At 42.0% G+C, this 23,834-nt stretch overlaps 1 protein-coding gene across 1 annotated transcript in view; it reads right to left on the bottom strand.

The window, feature by feature from the left end:
* LOC124553555 overlaps positions 1 to 23,834 on the bottom strand; it is a 185,479-nt gene that overhangs the window by 35,721 nt on the left and 125,924 nt on the right. Inside the window, exons 12-13 of the mRNA XM_047127402.1 lie at positions 13,736 to 14,068; positions 6,170 to 6,348 (exon numbers count right to left, since the gene is read on the bottom strand). Of these exons, the coding sequence (XP_046983358.1) occupies positions 6,170 to 6,348; positions 13,736 to 14,068 (512 nt within the window). The remainder of the gene's footprint in view (positions 1 to 6,169; positions 6,349 to 13,735; positions 14,069 to 23,834) is intronic.

Raw genomic sequence — 23,834 nt, 5'->3', positions numbered from 1 at the left:
ATTGTTCTTCCGTCAACACACACCGAGAGTTAGCTTCCGACTCGGACTGACTATAGTCAAAGACTACTCCAACGTCAAAGATATTTTACACAATCAGTTTCTTTGCTATTCTTCGATACATTTTCTAATAGTAATCAATATGCTTTTACTCTCAAAAACAGAAGTAAATTAACATATAATAAGACAAATTATAATAAATTCTGACAAAAATATAAGAAAACATTTTCAATTCAGTATCGACAAATACGGTAAAAAAATAACATCTCCCAGATCCATTACAGATGGCAGGTAAATCTTTTTTACTTATCAGGTCATTCCATGCCAAATGGTCTACAGGTTCCCACATGCCATCACACATTTTGGTAAAATTTTGTGAGAACAAATCGCACATGTTCCCAATGAACATTGCTGACGTTTCATTGTCTTTACTTCAATACTTCTGGAGATATACGGGTAGTCATTTGTTTGAAGCTATAGCACAGCTATCAAGTGTACCAGTGAGTATTCGGCAACTTTGAAACATAATAATTACATTAATACTTTCTTACACGAAACAAAACTAGGTCATCTTGTACAACTTATGCACTATTAAGCGAAATTGAAAAAATAAAAATAAAATAAAGATTTCTCGGTCAATTCACATATGGATAATTAGAAGTCAAATAAGTCAAGAAAACAGACACCTGGGCGAAAAAAGAAAAAGGAGAGAGAAAAAAAAAATGAGGTTTAGCTTCCTACATCACTTTTAAAAAAGCACATGCATCTCTTACAAAATTTTCATTAGAAACATTGTGTTCTACACCATCTAAAAGCCTATATTTGGTTTTGGAATGTGTGCATACAACACCATAAAAAAGAATGACAAAATGGAGGTGCACTGAAAATGAGCCCATGTTCTAAAGGTACTCAATTTAAATCTGACATCTTTTTATTATGTTCTACAATTGTTTAGTACTCTCTTGGGATGGCAATCCCAAAAGTCTTTATGATCAGGATGTGTGATAAAGTCCAAATAACACAAAAAACTTCAAACAATCAAACTGGTTATAAACTTCACAATCTTACTGTGCATTACTGAGGCAGTGGAGATGATGGTAATAAAATTGTTGCATAATCAGCTGCAGCACACATCTTATAAACAGCTTGCAGGTTTTACACCACTGTCGCATTGTGTACATTTTGATGAAGATCATAACAGTCTTCCTGGCTTATTTTGGAATGGATCCATGGTACAAAGAATTATTAATATATCTTTTTATCATGTAATGCTATTGATGTCAATATAATAGAGGGAAACATTCCACGTGGGAAAAAATATACATAAAAACAAAGATGAGGTGACTTACCGAACGAAAGTGCTGGCAGGTCGATAGACACACAAACAAACACAAACATACACACAAAATACTAGCTTTCGCAACCAACGGTTGCCTCATCAGGAAAGAGGGAAGGAGAGGGAAAGACGAAAGGATGTGGGTTTTAAGGGAGAGGGTAAGGAGTCATTCCAATCCCGGAGCGGAAAGACTTACCTTGGGGGGAAAAAAGGACAGGTATACACTCGCGCACACACACACATATCCATCCACACATACAGACACAAGCAGACATATTTAAAGACCTAATGCTATTGATGTGCTAGTTTAATTCAGGTTTAAGGTATAGTTTACTCTGTGTTAATATAGTTTGCGGTTAACGAGGATCGTTAGTGTACACATGAGAATAGTGTAAATGTGAGGTATGGTCCATGGTGGCTTTACTATTTCTGGTTCCCGATTGCCATAGGGAACTCACCTGATAGCAGTGTAACAGCAGCCATGGGACAGTTTCTTTACTAGAGGTGCCCAAAGCTGATAAGGGTTTCTTTGCACACTTCTGTAAGTGTCAGAGGGTGAAAGTAGAAGAGGTCTCTCTTTCAGAACCCTATGCTTATGTTTAATTCAAGCTACTTGAGTCTTTTACAGGTGTCATTAACTTGCTGTAGAATGTGAGGAGGAGAACTATACTGCTGGCCAGATGATGTCACTCATGGGATCGATGGGGAAGAAATTTTGGTAAGATAGAACCCAAAAAATTACACTTTTCAGATGTGTTTGCCTCTAATTATTAGACCCACAAAAACAGAGAAAATAGTTCTTTTTATTGGAGTACTTATTCCATTGCAATTTTTATAAAAAGAATTATGTAGAGCTCGTGTGTGTGTGTGTGTGTGTGTGTGTGTGTGTGTGTGTGTGTGTGTCCATATCAAAAGATTTAATTTGAGAATGAGTGGAATATGGATCAAATTTTCAATGTACTTCTACATCGCTGTTCTTTTTAGTGCCTTGCATCCTCACATTTTAAAATCAAATACAGTGTTTTAGGTGGTTCAGAACATGGTTTTTCAAATGGAAATGGTTTAAGAGAGTTTGCAGAAGACTTTTTTTGGTATAAGTGGGCCCAAAGCAGCCATTTTGGCATTTTCCAGGAAAATTGTTAACATTGCCCTAAACTTGTAAACTGCTGGGAAGCACTAAGAGAATTAAATTTTATATTCCAAGACCTTGTATTGGCAAGTTATTACAAGCCGAGTTTCAGGTTTATCCAGCAGTTACTTTCAAAGATATAAAAAGCTCAAATTGATATCTTTTTGGAGTACTTATTTTTCCAGTCAATTTTGCTTCAAATTATCCATACGAAAACCGTTCATCAAATATTTTTCTATTATTTCGCTTAAGAGAGTGCAAAAAGTTGTACAAAGTGCACTAGTTTTGTTTACTTCGAGAAAATGCTGCTGGAGATGATATGTCTCCAACTTGCTGCAAACTCAAAGGAGCCCTGTTGATAGCTGTCCTACGAGGTCAAACGAATGACTATCTGTGCCAGTATTACACCAGTGAAAGTAAAACTTTATAAATGTCGGTTGGGAATGTGTACAATTGTTCACACAAAGTTTCAAGAAAATCCATAACGGTCGTGTGGGAACTTTTTTCGAACTTAGGCCGCTCGGCATGGAATGGCTCTATCATCAAAAATCCCCAACAGAACAGTGACACACTAGTGTATTGCTGAAGGTCTTCACAAGCACACACTTTCCCCTACTTTTGGTCGTCTATCGAGACCATCGGGATTGATTCAGTGTAGATCTTTCGCGTCGCCACATCCTCTGTCGTCTTATCGATGCCAACTGCATCCGTGACCGGGTGCGTACTCAACCGATGGTCTGAATTTGGCACTTCGTGCACACACTGCACATTATTGTCAATTCTTACATCAGTGGCTGTCCAGCACGAGGCTCGTCCTCCACACTCACTCCTTGTGACACACTCGCATCCTCTAACACTTGGAAGTCGTGCTCGATGTTCCTGCCCCTATTTGCCAGGTCCGAAAGACAATCTGGTGGCCTAGCACTGTTCGATCATTTACTGCATTTTGTGCTCGCACCAAGTCACTCGACAGGGTTCCTCTAAAAACACAATCTCACCTGACGCGACTGCCGGCAGCAGTGATCACGACAAGACCGGGATCTGCACGGCCACTACTCAGGGGAAAGACTACCGTGTTCGCTGTTTCACTCCGCCACACCGTTCTGCATCTTGTATTGGTTGTTACCTATCTCGTTTCTTAGGTAACTGAAAAATCGTGGAATCTTGCGTGGTATATTGTGGTAGGACCACACTCTCACCACGTGTTTGTAATTGAGAATAATACGAGTAGTTCCAGCACAATTTCAGCAAGACTTATTTATTAGTAGCTGCTGAAAGATTACACACTGCAGATCTCATTTGTCTAGGGGTTTTGTCTGCAAAATTAATCATTCCAACAAGCACGGCCTGGGTTTTCTTCTCGTTTGAAATAAACACTACCAGATCCGAAATACTTTCAGCTAAAAATAATATTTATTCGTACTTTCTGTTAGTAACTACACCATTTTCACTATGAACATTGATACTCTAAATCCATTATACTGCACTTGTCACAGAAACATGTTCATCTCCCTCCAATACCGACAAAGAAGTGGTGGGCAAGCCAACGTGTGCCCGGAAGTTGCAGACATTCCTGCATTCCAGATTCTTTGGTCTACTGACCTTAATAAACTCCGAAGATACATATAAATAAATACATATAAATACACAACATTTAACATCTCAAATGAATCCATTATTTATCATAAAAGAAAATATTCATAATCAAATAAATTAAACAGATTTTCTGGCAACATATTGAAATTACCTTAACTCTTTCCTGTGGGCATCGTAGTTTTCGCACGAGATAAACATCTCCGACAGTTAATTACATTACAATCTGTAGCGGCAATCTGAGCAGCCGTTGGCACTACAGTAACAAGACAAACTGTCACAAATCTGTTACTTCGAGGACAGCTCCAAACCACTTGCCCTGTAGCACGTATTCCACCGATCACAAATCACTGCCATCTGTGACTTCGGCGATGTCGAACGAGAGCTCGTCGGAGGGCGAGGTGGAAGTCTGGTTGTGTTTTCTGATGGTAGTCAGTTCTGTCTCAGTGCCAGTGATTGCTCTGTGTTGTTTACCTGCAACCAACCTGTCTGCACGCTAAACATGCTGCACCCCCCCCCCGGAGTTACGGTCTGGGGTGCGATTTCGTATAATGGCACGAGCACTCTCGTGGTTATCCCACGCATCCTGACTGCAAATTTGTAAATCAGTGTCGTGATTTGACCTGCCGAGCTGTCATTCGCAGACAGCATTTAAGGGGGTGTTTTCCGACACGATAACGCTCGCCAACGACCACTGTCGTACACAGGGTGTCGACGTGCTGCCTCGGCCTGCTCGATCACAAGACCGGCCTCCAATCGAGCACGTATCTGACACCATCGGACGACGACTCTACCGTTGCTATATTGATATATGAGCTGCAACAGGCAGAGAACTCCATCCCACAAACAGACATCTGGCACTTGTACAACACAGAACTGCACGTTCGCACGCATCCATTCGTCGTTTCGGCAGTTTTTACACTGGTTATTAATTTACCAGCATTTCACATTTGCAATTGCTTATCTCACATTTACATTGACCTGTGAGGCGGCCGATATAGCGGCCAAGGCTGCAGTCTCTCTTCCTCGGCCAGCTATTCGCACGATTCCCTTCGCCGATCTACGGAGTGTTTTATGTCGTCGTGTTGCTCTTTTATGGCACGCATATTGGTCGACACTTCCCAGTAATAAATTGCGGGACGTGAAAGCTCTTCCCTGTGCTCGGACCTCTTCTTCCCGAACTCGTTGTCGGGAGGAGGTAATTTTAACTAGACTCCGGATAGGGCACTGTCTTAAGTGGGGATCCTCCCCCACTCTGTCCCCACTGCTCTCAACTGTGGACGGTGAGACACCTTTTACTCGAGTGCCCCTATTTCACTCCGTTACGCGCCCGTCTACAGCTGTCACCTGATATATCATCCATTTTAGCAGATGACACGCGCTCAGCCGATCACGTTCTTGAGTTTATTAGTGCCAGTGAGATGACGTCAGTCATTTGAAGCTCTTTTTGGGGACAAACAACCCCCCCTTCTATACTGGTTTTTTAAGCTTTCCTTCTGTCTTTGGTTTCCCCACTTTTTTGAGTTTCGCTTCCATTGCTGCTAGTTTCCAGTTTCATTTTTTTACCTTTTCCTAAGTCACAGACCGAGCGCTAATGACTGTAGCAGAACTGTGATCTTGCAATGGCAATCACTTACATATGTTACCTAGACAAATGTATTCCCAAAATTTCATTACTCTACAACAATTATTTTTCGGTGTTGCAATATTTTTCCCATCAGTGTATCTCTTAGCATAGGTAAAGCATTCCCTTATTGAAAGTACGAGACGAAACCCATCAATACACGCATTACATGTCAGTGTATACAAAGAGGTCAGAGCACGGTCAAAGATGTTAATTCGAGCAAAATTTGCTGGTAACTGTATAGCACTAAAATGGGCAGAAGTGACGTCATGAACGGCAGCCTCAGTATGTAATGTCATAATAGTAGCTCACCAGCAGTAATTCCACTGAACAATAGCCAGGAAATCTTGGGTCAAAAGCACTTGGTAATTTCAACCACTTCACGTTGAAAGCTCAGTTAACATTCTATTGTTTTACCAGCAATACATGTGGAATAAGAGAAGGAACTGGCGGCACAGTCAGCCACTTTGAAATCGGTCATGGTACTCACCGAGCATCCAGTAGTTGCGGTACGCGCCATTACTGTCTCCGCTTTCCGGCGGCACTTTGACGAAGCACTTGTAGGACGAAAGGACGCAGCGTATCGAGTTCTGGCAGATCATCTTCTTGCGTCTGAAGTAGGGGTAGCGGTTCGAGATGTAGGCGTAGATCTCCGACACTGTCGATCTCCTGCCAGACAAACAAAAGCATACGTCACAATTCAGACAATACAAAGGATATCCCAGAGTCTGAACTACGGGTCGAGTGTAAATTTTGGCACCCTGTACTTCTTTTGTACAACTAGAGGCATAAATAGCAGTTGTGTACATTTTCCTGCTTTAAAGTTGATGAGAAACACTGTTGCCAAAATTGTATATTCTTATATTTTTATTTATTTACAATATTGGGGATCATGGCATTATACACTCTGCTACCTTGGGAGCAAAATATTACATTGTGGACAACACAAGGGGGACATAAAGAACTGGCCGGGTGCCAGGAGAACTCGTGCTCTGGGGGTTCTGCACAGACTTAAATTTGGTATGTACAGTATTCATCCCTCTGGGAATCAACAATATTGACATTTTTTCCTGGCATTGACAGTGATACTGGCTATATACCGGTCCCAGGGTTTCTAAGACTCAAGAATGTTTTAGTTTCAAGTTTGACACCCAATAACAAAGGACAAAAAATATTTTTTGTGTGATATAATTACAAATTAACAATTTTCTGATTTTTCCCCCTTTATTTGCGCTGTGAAACCTTGCTTCTTGCCAAATTTCATCATTCTACGTCAACAGGAAGTAGCCTCCAGGTTGATGAGTTAATCTGAGACTATCAAAATATGTGACGAAATGGCCATATCTTTTAATTGCACTGACTTGGAAGCTAAGCTAACATTTATTACATCATCAACCAACCATAGACTTTAGAATCTGATATAAACTTCAACTTGATACATCTACCCGTTCCCGAGAAAAAGATGTCTCGACAGATGTACGGACAGACGGTCAATTAGTCTGACAACAAATGACTAAAAAATTTGTTTCTCAAGTGACATAATTAGGACTTTATAATGAAAAGTATAGTTGCCACTTACCATATAGCGGAGATGCCAAGTCACAGGAAGGCACGACAAAAGAGTGCCACACAATTGGTTTCGGTAAATAAGGCCTTTGTCAAAATTAGACACCGTACACACACGAACACACTCACACAAATGCAACACGTACACACACGGCCAGACCACAGTCTCTGGCAGCTGGAGCCAGACTGCAAGTGGCAGGGCTTATGGGCGAGGCAACTGGATGGAGATGAGGAGGAGGCTGGGGTGGGAAGGAGGAGAAGGGATAGCAGGGTAGGGGTGGGGGACAGTAAAGTGGTGCTGGGAGCGTGCAGCAGGGGCAAGGTGGAGAGTGGGCAGCTAGGTGCATCGGGAGGTTGAAGGGAGGGCAGACAGAGGGAGGGAGCTGAGAGAGAGTGCAAAGGGAGAGAAGTAAAAATACTGGGTGTGTTGGTGGAATGAGGGTTGCGTAGTGCTAGAATGGGAACAGGGAAGGGGCTAGATGGGTAAGGACAATGACTAACGAAGGTTGAGACTGGGAGGGTTATCGGAACATAGGATACATTCCCGGAAGAGTTCCCACTACCTCTCGCCGTGCCCTGAAATGAGATATATACTGCCCACTATCCTTCCTCCTAATCTCGCAGTGGTATTCCGCCGCCCACCGAACCCACAAAATATCCTCAACCGCCCCCACACAACCCCTGCTCCCAATCCCTTACCTCACGGCTCATACCCCTGTAATAGACCTAGATGCAAGACCTGTCCCATACACCCTCCTACCACCACCTACTCCAGTCCGGTCACTAACATTACCTACCACATCAAAGGCAGGGCTACCTGTGAAACCAGTCATGTGATCTACAAGCTAAGCTGCAACAACTGTGCAGCATTCAACATGAGAACCAACAAGCTGCCTGTCCACAGTAACGGGGGTAGGACGTCAAACGGGCCGACTTGGAGCAGGGAAGGCACCATAGGATATTTTAATTTCCACTGTCTATGCTTTCACAAATAAATTCATAAAACTTTGTCAGCATGGACAGGAAGGATTCAGGATTCACACTCATGGCAGTGGAAGTTCAAAAACATAACCTTTTTTTTTACACGGGAAACTTCATCATTTTTTTTCTTACTATTGGCTGCATTTGTTACAATAGGTACATTTGTCCTCATAAGTAACAGAGATTCTTAGATGAATTTTGCACAGCATACAAACCATACTTACAGGCATAAGAAAATCCAGAATTTTTTTAATTTTAGAAAAAAATGAATGAGCTGTTACATTTTAAACTTCATATTTAGAAAAAAACTCAAAATTTTGTAGTTAATTATCTCAATTTTTACCACAGTTTTTAATAGATCTGGAAAATTCTAGAGTTTTGCTTTAAGAAGTTTGTGTTTAATAAGCTATGCAAAATTCATCGCAGACTCTCTCTTACTTATGAAGAAATATGTACCTACGGCAACAAATGCGGCCAATAGTAAGTAAAAAAATGATGAAATTTCACATGTAAAAAAATTATTTTATGTTTTTGAACTGCCACTGTTATATGCACGTATCCTGAATCCTTCCTGGTCATGCTGACCAAGTTCTATGAATTTATTTGTAAAAGTACAGACAGCGGAAATTAAAACGTCCTGTGGTGCTTCTCCTACTCAAAGTCTACTGTTTGATGTCCTGTCCCTCTTAATGGCCACCCACAAACTGTGGCCAACAAACAACTGGACCATCCCATTGCTGAGCATGCTGGCCAACATGACATTCTTCATTTTATAGACTGCTTCACAGCCTATGCCACCTGGATCCTTCCCACCAACACCAGCTTTTCTGAATTACACTGGTGGGACCTCTACCTGAAATATATCCTACATTGCCGTAACCCTCCTGGCCTCGACCTTCGTTAGTCGTTGTCCTCACCCGTCCAGCCCCTTCCCTGTTCCCATTCCAGCACTACACAGCCTTCATTCTACTAACACACCCAGTCCTTTTACTTATCTCCTTTTCCACAAACTCTGCCCCCCCCCCCCTCTCTCTCCCCTGCACACCTTCTTTCCTCCTGACTGCACCTAGCTGCCCCAGTCACCATCTCATTCCTGTACGCTCCCAGCAACACTTTACTGTCCCCCACTCCTACCCTGCTATCTCTCCCCCTCCCCACTCCAGCCTCTCCCTCGCCCCCACCCAGTTGCTTCTCCCACAATGTCCTGTTGCTCGCAATCTGGCTCCAGCTGCCGGAGACTGTGAACGTGTGTGTGAGTTGCGTTTGCACGCGTGTGTGTACAATCTCTAATTTTGACAGAGGCCTCGTTGACCAAAAGCTAATTGTGTGACAGTTTTTGTTGTGCCTTTCTGCGACTCAGCAGCTCATTATATGGTTACATTCCAGCCTGGATTTTCCATTGTTTGATAATCACTACTTTACCGTTCTTGGATTTTTCGCCTTTGATTATACTGTGAAACGTCCTAGGCCAGTTACGTACCCTATAGGTTTTGATAAGTGAGTTTGCAAGTATCAAAATGTGTCACATAAATGGCTAAATGTTTTGGTTGCACTGACTTAGATGCTTATGTTTTTTATGCTGCCAAGGGACCATACGTCTTAGTATGTGACACAAATTTCAACTTCATCCATCTTCTCATTCCTGACAAAAAGGGTTTTTTAAGAAACGGACAAACAGATGGACAGCAAAGTGACCCTACAACGGTTCCATTTTTACCAATTGAAGTAGAGGGCTCTAAAAGTAGATTAGGGCAGGTAAATAGCAGATTGCTGGCAAAGAAAAGTCTGTTAGCACTCAAAGTGCTCTTAACTAGAAAATTCTGACAATGTATGTTTGGAACACAGCATTGTATTGTAGTGAGTCATGGAGTGTGATAAACTCAGAAGAGAAGAGAATCAAAGCATTTGAGATGCAGATGTTGAAAAATTTGGAGACTGTCATGGAGCAGTGGGTATCTTCAGAAACTGTGAAAAAAGACTATCAACAAGAAACGTCATGATAATAAGGCACTGGGTACAACAGGCAGCTGAAGAGAATAAAAACTGTAGGAGAAGACACACATTGAAATGCATCCAAAAAATAATTTGGGACAGTGAATGGAGGTGCTACTCTGAGACAAAGAGGTCAGGACAAGAGATGAATTTGGGTTGGGCCACTTCAAAACATGCATATATTATTGATGCGAAAAAAGAACAAAACAAAAGACACACACACACACACACACACACACACACACACAGAGAGAGAGAGAGAGAGAGAGAGAGAGAGAGAGAGAGAGCGCATGCGAGTCAAAGGAATGAGTCACAGTTTCTTCGTTGTGGAAGGCTTTAGTATATAGCATGTCCATAATTAGAGTTCCAGTTTCAAAATGTTGTAGAAAGAGAACCACTACTCAGAATGAAGTCAAATTTGAACATTGTAGTATTGATGCAGGCAGGAGAAAAATAAAAAAATAAATAAATAAAAATGAAAATTTGAATAATAGATGGCACTGTGTCACAATATGCACAGCATAATGGCAGTTCCTCAGTTTGGCACCGAGATGCCCCACGTGACGCTCCATGACGGACAATGCACTGCTGGTAAGGATCTTTCACAAGAATGGGGATTGTGCGTCACTAGCCCTACAGAAGTTCAGGAGACTCAATGGTAGCAAAAAAGGCATTGTTCTGCTGTCTGGTAAGGTTCTGGAGAAAATGATCACGTTTATGCAAGACTGCACACCTCTGCACATTGCACAGCTAGTGAATAGGCTGCTGCAGAGGCATTTATAAAATACTAGAATTATCAGCTGTCATTTCCCTATGGGTTGAACATCCAGATCACCTGACTTACTGGACTTCCTTCTCATCCCATCTGGTAAGTCTCCCTTGACCCGGGGTTCTGGGTGACTTTTCTGAACCATCCCCCTTTCCCTAAATCTCTCCAGGCCTTTTCCTTTCACCCTCTTCCTTCCCCTTCAACTCTTCTGCCAGAAGAGTGAGCCACTGGCTCCGAAGGCTTGTACAAGTTGAACCCTTTTGTGCGTGTGTCTCCTGTCATCACTTGGTGAGTAGATTTCTTATCTATCCATTTACATTATATTATCACAGATGGTGTAATACGCAACTCAAACTGTAGTTGCTGCATTGCTATGCATCTGTCATTTGTAGCCAATTCCATTCGTGTTAAAATTTTCATTTTCATCATCATCGTCATCATCATTTTATAATTATTATTTTCCCCCTGCATCAGCAACATGCTGTTCAAATGTGATGTAATTCTGAGCAGTGCTTTTCTTTCTACAGCATTTTGAAACTGGAACTTTAATTATGAACACCCTGTATATTTTACAGTGTGTTGGTTAGTAAATTTATGAAGAAGAATACTAAAAATTAATATAACACATATCAAATTTGTGAGAGAGTACAGCAATTAACAACAGATAACAGAGAAAGGTTCTCAGCTTCTGAGAGGAACTTCTGTACAGAATGTGAGGATTGAGTCACAAGAAAGCATTGCAACCTGTATTTAAAAACTTGGAGTTTATCATCCAATATTTTCAAGTTCTGCTGAAAGCCTATAGAAAACAAAACCTGCTGACTAGCGAATAGCTTTCTGTACTATGTCAAGGATTTGTTATCCAAGTGCAATCAGCTTTCAGTCCGTTTATCTATGAATGTACAGTTTCTTCTGAATGAGTTGATATTCTCAACAACAAAGCCCATGATGGAGTATATATATCTGCAGAAATGGCAGAGTTACAATTCTGAAACATCGTAATAATGGTCTACACAGATTTTGCCTACTGACACCAGTGATCTGTGCGACCACTCCTTGCCGCGGTAAAATTGTTTGATTGGTGAATGAAAAGAGCTGCCTCAAAATGTAAGACCACATAATAAAAGCGAATGAAGCAAAGTAAACTCGCACTTGTGTTTAAATGCTGGAAAAGGTGGAGATCATTCCTATAATGAAGAAAGCAGTATTCAGTTTCTGCACAAGATCTGGAATGTGATACTTCCAAAGAAGCCTTCTGTCCACCTTAAGTCTTAAAAATTTAAAATAGTCAATTCCACCAAAAAGAGTTTTCAGCCAAATGGAACAGTGCTGCCAACTTTGTCATGAAGGAAAGCCCTTTGAGTATCAGATGCTGTGTTCGCTTGCTGAACATGCCTCATACTCTCTGCAACTTACCATTACGCCCTAATAGTGCCTCATATTCAAAAGGATGACATGGTATTTTTGGTGTTTACTCTTTCCCAAAAGTCAAATTGCAATTCTGAGGAGAGAAGAAGGGGGGAGGGAGGTGCACTGAGAAGAGAGAGAGCCAAACAAAAACCAGAAAGTAGTGGAATGGTTAATCACATGTTATGAGACAGCTTATTGGTGAAAACTTCGTTTGCCAAGCTAATGGCTGAAAAGTATCATGTGCATATCTACATTTGAGAACGTAAGACAGACAGAAAGTAATGGGGAGTAGCAGATATAATGGCTCTGAGCACTATGGGACTCAACTGCTGTGGTCATAAGTCCCCTAGAACTTAGAACTACTTAAACCTAAGGACAGCACACAACACCCAGCCATCACGAGGCAGAGAAAATCCCTGACCCCGCCGGGAATCGAACCCGGGAACCCGGGCGTGGGAAGCGAGAATGCTACCGCACGACCACGAGATGCGGGCAGTAGCAGATATAAAAACAACAATAAATTTAACATCAAAGTTGGGGACCACAAAGTAGATGAAGTGAAGCAATTTTGCTACATTGGAAACAAAGTAAGACACAAGAGATACAGGCAAAAGGACACGAAAAGCAGACTAGCGTAGGCAAAGAGGTCATTCCCGGCCAGACGTAAGTCGATAGTGTCGAACAGACACTAAGTCGAGACAAAAATTTCTGAGAATAAACTTTGGAGCAGAGCACAAATGGACGTGAATCACTGACTGGGGGGAAACTGGAACAGAAGAAGAGAATGAGTGCATCTGAGATGCGGAGGTACAGAAGGATGCTGAAAATTACGTAGAGCGACAGGATAAGAAATGAAGAGTTTCTCCGCAGAACTCGTGAGGAAAGAAATGTGTGAACAAAACAGACAAAAAGAAGGGAAGGACGACAGGACACATATTACACAATATCACGGAAAAAGCTGCTCGGTACTGCAAGGACCCGTAGATGATAAAACTGGAAGGGAAGAATGAGAATGGGACATTCCAAACAAATAACTGAAGATGTCGGGTGAACGTGCTCCTCCGAGATGAAGAATTTGGTTCAGGAGATGAGGTCATAGCAACTGCATCGTGTGGTCAGGAGACTGAAAAACGCTTGACTGTAGCCGATAACGTTAGGTACAGCAATTATGACGATACGAATGATGAGGTTAGCTGAGAGTGAAACAAATGCAGTAATACATCAAATCAAACTTAATGACTCACGACCACAACAACATCTACATATATAACGATGTCTACCACGTGATGACGTGTACTTCAATCACGGAACTTAACGCACTGCAGCAGAGCTACCAACCTGTGCGGTGACTGTGCTATTGCCATTGCAATGAGCACCTTGTAGGAGTACGGCGGCCTATCGTCGGCAGTACGGGCGGTGTCAGCGTCACCGAGGAGACGCTCCTCGCCTGCCCCATGGGCGCCACCACGGCCGGCACCGTTACTGTCGGCGGTGAAATCGGATGCGGAGGTCAGAGTACCGACGTCTACGACCGTCGGTGTCGTGTCCGTCGCTGGAATGTCATTCGCGCGATGGCCTGCGATAGGGTGGGATGAGCTGGGGGCAGACTGGCCAGTGGTGCCAACCTCACAGGCCGACACATCGGTCGAGGTTGTGGCGGCATTACTGTTCCTGTAGGACAAAAACAGTGTTCAATAGTTAGCGTGTCAAGACATTCTATGTTGCTTACAGGAAGACATTCAAATGGGACTACAAAGTATATTTGGATCTGACACCACAACAAATATATTGACACAAGATGCAAAATGAATGGGAAACTCCAATATAGGCAGAAAAACATATGGAGTTCATCCTAAAATCAGACAGGGACTAAAAATGAGATTTTTTGCACCCAATTAAGCTGAGTGATACCTTACCTAACAGGTCAGGGACCACGGACCATCGATCGACAAGAATTTCCGAGGATTCGTGCCCTTGCCCTGAAATGTGTTGCCGTGTTTGGAACAATGTTCATTTGTAACAAATGTGTTCAGTTACGAATATTAACAAAATGAAAACAAGGTCAAGTACGTCTGATGATTCGTTGGAGGCTATACTTTGAACTGCAACTGCCAAAATGATTGTCCAAAATATCGGAAAATTATTGGCATCAAAGTGATGCCAAAGATAAAAAAAAGAAAAAGTTATAAATTAGTGCAAAATAAGGAGCACAATAAAATTATTCTTTATGCCTGTACACAAATCTGGCATTATTATTATTATTTCTTTACTTTCTCAGACGTTAAGTCTGGTTAAAAATGGAAAGTGACGCAGACCTTGATCAAGCGTCACTTCCTTTTAACTGTACGGTATATGTTACATTGCATTTAGGAACTTTCGGGTAATTGAACATGTATCAATAATTACGGATTTCTGAAGTTGTATATATAAGTTTGGATGTAGCTGTATTGCATTAATGTACTGGTGGATATTGTGTGGTATGACTCCTGTAGTTGATAGTATAATTGGTATAATGTCAACTTTATCCTGATGCCACATGTCCTTGACTTCCTCAGCCAGTTGGATGTATTTTTCAATTTTTTCTCCTGTTTTCTTCTGTATATTTGCTGTATTGGGTATGGATATTTCAATTAGTTGTGTTAATTTCTTCTTTTTATTGGTGAGTATGATGTCAGGTTTGTTATGTGGTGGTGTTTTATCTGTTATAATGGTTCTGTTCCAGTATAATTTGTATTCATCATTCTCCAGTACATTTTGTGGTGTATACTTGTATGTAGGAATGTGTTGTTTTAAAAGTTTATGTTGTAAGGCAAGCTGTTGATGTATTATTTTTGCGACGTTGTCATGTCTTCTGGGGTATTCTGTATTTGCTAGTATTGTACATCCGCTTGTGATGTGATCTACTGTTTCTATTTGTTGTTTGCAAAGTCTGCATTTATCTGTTGTGGTATTGGGATCTTTAATAATATGCTTGCTGTAATATCTGGTGTTTATTGTTTGATCCTGTATTGCAATCATGAATCCTTCTGTCTCACTGTATATATTGCCTCTTCTTAGCCATGTGTTGGATGCGTCTTGATTGATGTGTGGCTGTGTTAGATGATACGGGTGCTTGCCATGTAGTGTTTTCTTTTTCCAATTTACTTTCTTTGTATCTGTTGATGTTATGTGATCTAAAGGGTTGTAGAGGTGGTTATGAAATTGTAGTGGTGTAGCCGATGTATTTATACGAGTGATTGCTTGGTGTATTTTGCTAGTTTCTGCTCGTTCTATAAAGAATTTTCTTAAATTGTCTACCTGTCCATAATGTAGGTTTTTTATGTCGATAAATCCCCTTCCTCCTTCCTTTCTGCTTAATGTGAATCTTTCTGTTGCTGAATGTATGTGATGTATTCTATATTTGTGGCATTGTGATCGTGTAAGTGTGTTGAGTGCTTCTAGGTCTGTGTTACTCCATTTCACTACTCCAAATGAGTAGGTCAATATTGGTATAGCATAGGTATTTATAGCTTTTGTCTTGTTTCTTGCTGTCAGTTCTGTTTTCAGTATTTTTGTTAGTCTTTGTCTATATTTTTCTTTTAGCTCTTCCTTAATATTTCTATCATCTATTCCTATTTTTTGTCTGTATCCTAGATATTTATAGGCATCTGTTTTTTCCATCGCTTCTATGCAGTCGCTGTGGTTATCCATTATGTAATCTTCTTGTTTAGTGTGTTTTCCCTTGACTATGCTATTTTTCTAACATTTGTCTGTTCCAAAAGCCATATTTATATCATTGCTGAATACGTCTGTTATCTTTAGTAATTGGTTGAGTTGTTGATTTGTTGCTGCCAGTAGTTTTAGATCATCCATGTATAGCAAATGTGTGATTTTGTGTGGGTATGTTCCAGTAATATTATATCCATAATTTGTATTATTTAGCATGTTGGATAGTGGGTTCAGAGAAAGACAGAATCAGAAAGGACTTAGTGAGTCTCCTTGGTATATTCCACACTTAATCTGTATTGGCTGTGATGTGATATTATCTGTATTTGTACTATTATTATTATTATTATTATTATTATTATTATTATTATTATTATTATTATTACTATTTTCTTTAATACCGGTACACTGCCTGACATGCTGATTTGCCCAGCCCCATTCGCCAAACAACACGACTCTTGCCTCGCTGAGTGCTGCCACAACCCTGCCTCCGTCACCTTGCCCCGCCCCACCACACCGGGACTGTAGCAGAGGACCGGCGCCCGCCAGTGCTCGCAAAGCACCTGAGTGGGCGTGCTCTGACCTAGGTGACGGTATCGATTGTTTTTTGTGTCTCGTGGTCAGAGAGAGTTGAGTTTTAAACAGTGGTTGTGTCTGGACCCCTTACCTCGTCTAAATATTGTTCTTACTTTCCTGTACACTGTTGGAATCACTACCGGATGGGGACAAATAACCCTGATGGGCTAATGAATCATTCTGTTCTCATCACAGTCTCCTACACTCTAACTCTCATTCTGTAGTGATCATAAGGCCGTTGCAGCATCCCTGAATATGGAAGTTAATAGGAATATAAAAAAAGGGAGGAAGGTTTATCTGTTTAGCAAGAGTAATAGAAGGCAGATTTCAGACTACCTAACAAATCAAAACAAAAATTTCTGTTCCGACACTGACAATGTTGAGTGTTTATGGAAAAAGTTCAAGGCAATCGTAAAATGCGTTTTAGACAGGAATGTGCCGAGTAAAACTGTAAGGGATGGGAAAACCCATCGTGGTACAACAACAAAGTTAGGAAACTACTGCGAGAGCAAAGAGAGCTTCACTCCAAGTTTAAACGCAGCCAAAACCTCTCAGACAAACAGAAGCTAAACGATGTCAAAGTTAGCGTAAGGAGGGCTATGCGTGAAGCGTTCACTGAATTCGAAGATAAAATTCTATCTACCGACTTGACAGAAAATCCTAGGAAGTTCTGGTCTTACGTTAAATCAGTAAGTGGCTCGAAACAGCATATCCAGACACTCCGGGATGACGATGGCATTGAAACAGAGGATGACACGCGTAAAGCTGAAATACTAAACACCTTTTTCCAAAGCTGTTTCACAGAGGAAGACCGCACTGCAGTTCCTTCTCTAAATCCTCGCACATACAAAAGAATGGCTGACATCGAAATAAGTGTCCAAGGAATAGAAAAGCAACTGGAATCACTCAACAGAGGAAAGTCCACTGGAACTGACGGGATACCAATTCGATTCTACACAGAGTACGCCAAAGAAGTTGCCCCCCTTCTAACAGCCGTGTACCGCAAGTCTCTAGAGGAACGGAAGGTTCCAAATGATTGGAAAAGAGCACAGGTAGTCCCAGTTTCCAAGAAGGGTCATCGAGCAGATGCGCAAAACTATAGACCTATATCTCTGACGTCGATCTGTTGTAGAATTTTAGAATATGTTTTTTGCTCGAGTATCATGTCGTTTTTGGAAACCCAGAATCTACACTGTAGGAATCAACACGGATTCCGGAAACAGCGATTGTGTGAGACCCAACTTGCTTTATTTGTTCACAAGACCCAGAAAATATTAGATACAGGCTCCCAGGCAGATGCCATTTTTCTCGACTTCCAGAAGGCGTTCGATACACTTCCGCACTGTCGCCTGATAAACAAAGAAAGAGCCTATGGAATATCAGACCAGCTGTGTGGCTGGATTGAAGAGTTTTTAGCAAACAGAACACAGCATGTTGTTATCAATGGAGAGACGTCTACAGACGTTAACGTAACCTCTGGCGTGCCACAGGGGGGTGTTGTGGGACCATTGCTTTTCACAATATATATAAATGACCTAGTAGATAGTGTCGAAAGTTCCGTGCGGCTTTTCGCGGATGATGCTGTAGTACACAGAAAAGTTGCAGCATTAGAAAACTGTAGCGAAATGCAGGAAGATCTGCAGCGGATAGGCACTTGGTGCAGGGAGTGGCAACTGACCCTTAACATAGACAAACGTAATGTATTGTGAATACATAGAAAGAAGGATCCTTTATTGTATGATTATATGATAGCGGAACAAACACTGGTAGCAGTTACTTCTGTAAAATATCTGGGAGTATGCGTGCGGAACAATTTGAAGTGGAATGATCATATAAAATTAATTGTTGGTAAGGCGGGTACCAGGTTGAGATTCACTGGGAGAGTGCTTAGAAAATGTAGTCCATCAACAAAGGAGGTGGCTTACAAAACACTCGTTCGACCTATACTTCAGTACTGCTCATCAGTGTGGGATCCGTACCAGATCGGGTTGACGGAGGAGCTAGAGAAGATCCAAAGAAGAGCGGCGCGTTTCGTCACAGGGTTATTTGGTAACCGTGATAGCGTAACGGAGATGTTTAACAAACTCAAGTGGCAGACTTTGCAAGAGAGGCGCTCTGTTTCGCGGTGTAGCTTGCTCACCAGGTTTCGAGAGGGTGTATTTCTGGATGAGGTATCGAATATATTGCTTCCCCCTACTTACACCTCCCGAGGAGATCACGAATGTAAAATTAGAGAGATTAGAGCGCGCCCGGAGGCTTTCAGACAGTCATTCTTCCTGCGAACCGTATGCGACTGGAACAGGAAAGGGAGGTAATGACAGTGGCACGTAAAGTGCCCTCCGCCACACACAGTTGCGTGGCTTGCGGAGTATAAATGTAGATGTAGATGTAAATAATGGTTGGAACATTGTACTACTTGCTCATTTCCTCAACGATAGAAATCTGCTCCTCAGTCACAGAACCATTGGAGAAATGGCATGTGTATGTGCTCATTGTTGGGAAAAGTCTCTTAACCCGCCCCAAGATGTTTTTCCTTGCTCGCCTGGACATTGTTGAGGTGGTAGATGCTGACGGCCTGCTTCCCCAGTCACCACCACCTGTGCCTGTGCAGCTTGGTCACATTGTTAGCGCCATTTCAGTATAATTGGATGTGACATTACACCTTGTCCGTGTATGGTCAGAATATCACAGAGTGGAATTTACATGTTTTGCCCACAAAAATCTTACCATCCCACATTCTGCAGCTTTGGCGTATTTTTCTACGTGTGGCACCATTTTGCTGCCACACTGTGGTACTTCTGTATTGCATCAGAAATGTGCTTGCAGGGAGCTCAGAATATATACTCTATTCTGAGAACAAACATCTGCAAGGCTGTGGTTAAGCCATATCTCCACTATATCCTTTCTTCCAGGAAGGTGAGAAATTAGGTACTAGCTGAAGTAAAGCTGTGAGAATGGGTGGTGAGTTGTGCTTGTGTAGCTCAGTTGGTAGAGCATGTGCCCACATGGCAAAGGTCCCGAGTTAAAGTCTCAGTCTGGCACGCACTTTTAATCTGTCAGGAAGTTTCGTATCAGCACACACCCCACTGCACAAAGGAAATGCCGTCGGTTGGGCATTCGACCTGTCAGAGCAAATTACAACTTTGATTGTTTACATTTACCAATCTCGTGTGTGTGTGTGTGTGTGTGTGTGTGTGTGTGTGTGTGTGTGTGTGTAAAAAGTTACATTGACAACCGACAGTCTCTTTTGAGTAAAATTTGTACATTGATGTGTATGTTCATTTATTGGGATGCATCTGAAATGTAGAAATGTAGCAGGTTGCCTCCAACCACTGGATCTATCCTCAAAACTACAACAGTCTGCTGAATTCTCTGGTCATTAGTAGTGTTGACCCTTGGAAATTTAGTTCACAATTCACTTTCATTTCGAATCCACATTTTCATAATTACTAACACCAAATTGATGGGCAGTGTTGAAAAGTATTACATTCATTGGTCACTGATCTCAGTTTCTTGTACAAGTGTAAAACCTGTTGTCTTGTTAGGATGTCAGCTTGCCGACATGTGGTCGCATTCCTTGTGAAGTCCTCTCTCACCTTTCTGTATTCTGTGGCTGCTGCGCCGTCAGGTGCGGCACGTTGACTTTCTCAGCGCTGCTACGGGACCCGGTGCCTGCTACACTGCTACAGCCTCTCCTATGCCTCCTCCTTTGACGATTCCTTTGATCATCAATATGGGGCTCGTACCTCTTCTCTGTTACCTCCTGGAGTCCACTTTCGCCACTTACTACGGCTGCTTAACTTCACACTACATGTAACCTTCCCAGTGGGTGTGAACCCTTCACCACCTTGGCTTTGTGAAGCGTCCCACGTTAACTTTGGCGTTCATTCGCTTCCTGAGGACACTACTCCAATCTCGGCCTGACGCCTTCAGTTTCACGACCTTCACGTGGGACTTCGAGATAGTACCTTTTTATACACCGACGGCTCTCCGACTGACCCTGGGGTTGGGTGTGCCTTCGTCACTGGCACCTGTGTCTTTTGACATCGGCTTATGGCACATTCCTCAGCATTTACAGTCGAGCTTTGTGCCTTGTACCAGGCCACGGAGTAAATCTGGCGACACAGCCTTCCCAATTGCGTCCTCTGCTCAGACTCACTCAGCACTCTCCAAAGTCTCTGTGTGCTGTACACTGCTCATCCCTTAGTGCAGGGGGTCCAGGAAAACTGTCACTTGCTGACCCTCGGTGGAGCCAGTGTCATGTTTCTGTGGGTCCCTGGCCATGTCTGTCTGCCAGGAAACGAGGCTGCTACCTTTTTCGACATCGTCATTTGCTAAGTGGTGCTACCCCGCCACTTCGTACGCATTGTGCCCAAATTTTAACTGTTCGCCACTTCCTGCTGGAATGCTCTTTTTTTTAACAATTTATGTTCCAGCTTGAGTTCGCTGTCTAATTTATCAGCCATTTTCACGAATGACGCACGGGCAGTCGACCGCGTTTTATTTTTTGCCCACCGAAGCAGTTTGACGAAGGTCATTTAATTTTCAGTTTTGGATCTCCTTTTCTATATGGTGTCTCTTTTAGCCCTTTTTTCCATGAGCCAGTTTTTAGCTGTCTCCTATTCTGTCCATTGGGACTGGCCTATAGTCGTTTCCCTCCTCTCTGTGTTTGTGTTGTATAGATTTGACTTGGGTGCATATGACCCCAGTTGTTTTTTGCGCTCTAAAACTAAACTAAACTAAACTGCTGCAGCCACAGCTGTCATCTGCTTTCTGATTTCCTATGGATATTATAAAATAAAATAAAATCACCATTGTAATGGTAACAGCAGTCTATCAAAATTGAATTGCACTGTAATTTTATCAGCTCAACTTGGAGACTCAAAGGGGCATTCTCTGGGTGCACCGAAAAAGGCATCATAAAAACTTTTAAGTGCTGATTTTACTTCTTTTATTTCTTCAAACCTACCTTCAAATTCCTTATGCAATGACTGTAATTCCTTTGTGCTCACTGATGTGTTCGTAAGCATCTAAATTCAATGATTTTAGAGAGGGAAAACTGTCCAAATTTCTTCCTAAAAGCTGATTTTTAGGTGGCAATTAATTATTTTTACCTTGCAATGAGATATTTAAATCATTTAAATACTCCGCAATACCTTGCATGAAAGAGAAGGTTAGCAATGCATTGCTCATCATCCAAGTCTGACTAAGGAGAACCTTTCATATCAGCAAACAGAACTACTTCATGTCTCAAATCGAAAAAGATTGAGAGTTCTTTTGAGCAACTGAACCATTGTGTGGCACAATGGAAAGGAATGTGTTTGTGAATTGATTAAAGGTCTTCCAAAAATGCTTTAAATTCCTGATGACTGAAGCCTTGCTTTCTACAAAAATTCACAATCTTTGCAACATTTTAAGGATCGATCTAAACTTGTGGAAAACTCTTGCATGTTACTCTTCTTGATGTAAAAGCAGTTTATTGTCAAAATTGGGGGAAGTCCACCTTCACGCACTTTTTTTTTCTCCATACACTAAAAAACCTACCCCTTTGAATAAAATTGCAGGGATCCAATCAGATGCAATGCTGTAGAGACACTCAAGTAACAACTGCATATCGTTCAAAACCACCTCTACAGCCAGGAAAATATCCTGCCGGATTACAGTACTTTTCAAAGAAATAACATCCAATAGTTCCTCGATAACAGTGAAATCTTTTATGACACTCATTACAAAACCTGCAAACTGAGCTATGCTGCAAGTGTCAGAGCTCTCACGAAGAAGAATCGAATACTCTACGAAGTCGCATAATTCACTGCGCAACTGCTCCTTTAATTCCACACCTATTTCTTGCACTCTTCAAGAAACTGTATGTTCAGACAAGCTTAATGCCTCAAACTGGGCCACTACACACGGGCATATTACCCCCGAACACTCTACAAAACACTTTTACAAACTGTCCATCCGTAAAAGGTCTTCCACTTTTTGCAATTTTCTGATTTTAATTTAGTAATCAGTTTGCTTCTGTCCAGTCCAGCAATCCCCTCACGTGTCAAGAAATGTTTATTTTCATAGCACTGTCGATGCTTTGATATTTACCGTAAAGTGGCATTTTAAGCATAGTGCTTTCCAATCAGACTTTACAAACAAATGTGAATCTTCCCACTGAGCATTCAAAAATGGCACATCTAAACACAAGCATTTTCTGCTCATGCCGAATGCTCGCTAGACAGATAAACGGTGTACCATTTGATTCGACGAATACTCCAGCGTACAGAAGACGATGTGAGAGCTAGCACTGTCTCTGTCACCACGTGCTGCTACAGCCATTATACCGTTACACGAGAGGGAAGAGTTGGGGGAGGGGAAAGGCGCCAGTGTCACTCGTTGCTGCACGGGGGTGTACAAGAACCAACCGCTCGAGTTGATGCGGTATCACCTAGGTTGATGGAGTGTTTCTCGATGTACAGAAAGCACTCGATACATTTCTCTATTACCTTCTAATAAATGAAACGTTAGGTTGGAGTATCAGGCTAGCTTTGTGATTCAAATAGAGACATCCCAGTAAATGGCACACAGCATGTCATTATTAACTGAGAGAAATATTCAGACATTCCAGTAACTTTGGACGTACCCCAATGGAGTTTTATGAGACCATTACTTTGTAGAATAGGGGGTTTGGTGGGGAACAGGACACATGGGGAAGACAGAAATTACGATGAAGAGAGACGAGGAGGAGCCCTTCCATTAAACCCGCCCGAGAGTGTGCAAGTGGTGGGCAATGTCCTGCAGCCGCAAAAATAACAGAATAGAAAGGAGGAGCAGGAAGCGAACAGACAGTGACGGAATAGGAAATCAGGAGCTGGGAACACCAAACCAAATGGAGGAAGGGGTGGGAAATGATGACGATGACGATATACCAGAGTCAATAAGGAGACTATCGACACAGCGTCAGTGCGAAAGGGTAGCTAAACAGATACCACTATGGGCGACCAGGTCCAAGAGGAGGAGTGTAGAAGGGACAGCAGAGCCATAAAGTTGACAAAGTCCAGAAGTGCCAGAACTATGGCCCAATCGAGGTGGAGAGTCTAATGATCCGTGCCTCAAAAGGTGTGGGCAAGAAAGCAAAGGACACAGAAATTTCCAACCTACAGAAGAT

Source organism: Schistocerca americana, chromosome 11 (genome assembly GCF_021461395.2).
Source record: "Schistocerca americana isolate TAMUIC-IGC-003095 chromosome 11, iqSchAmer2.1, whole genome shotgun sequence".
Classification (NCBI taxonomy): domain Eukaryota; kingdom Metazoa; phylum Arthropoda; class Insecta; order Orthoptera; family Acrididae; genus Schistocerca; species Schistocerca americana.
The sequence above is the reverse complement of the archived record's forward strand: the minus strand, read 5'-3'. Positions and strand labels throughout refer to the sequence as shown.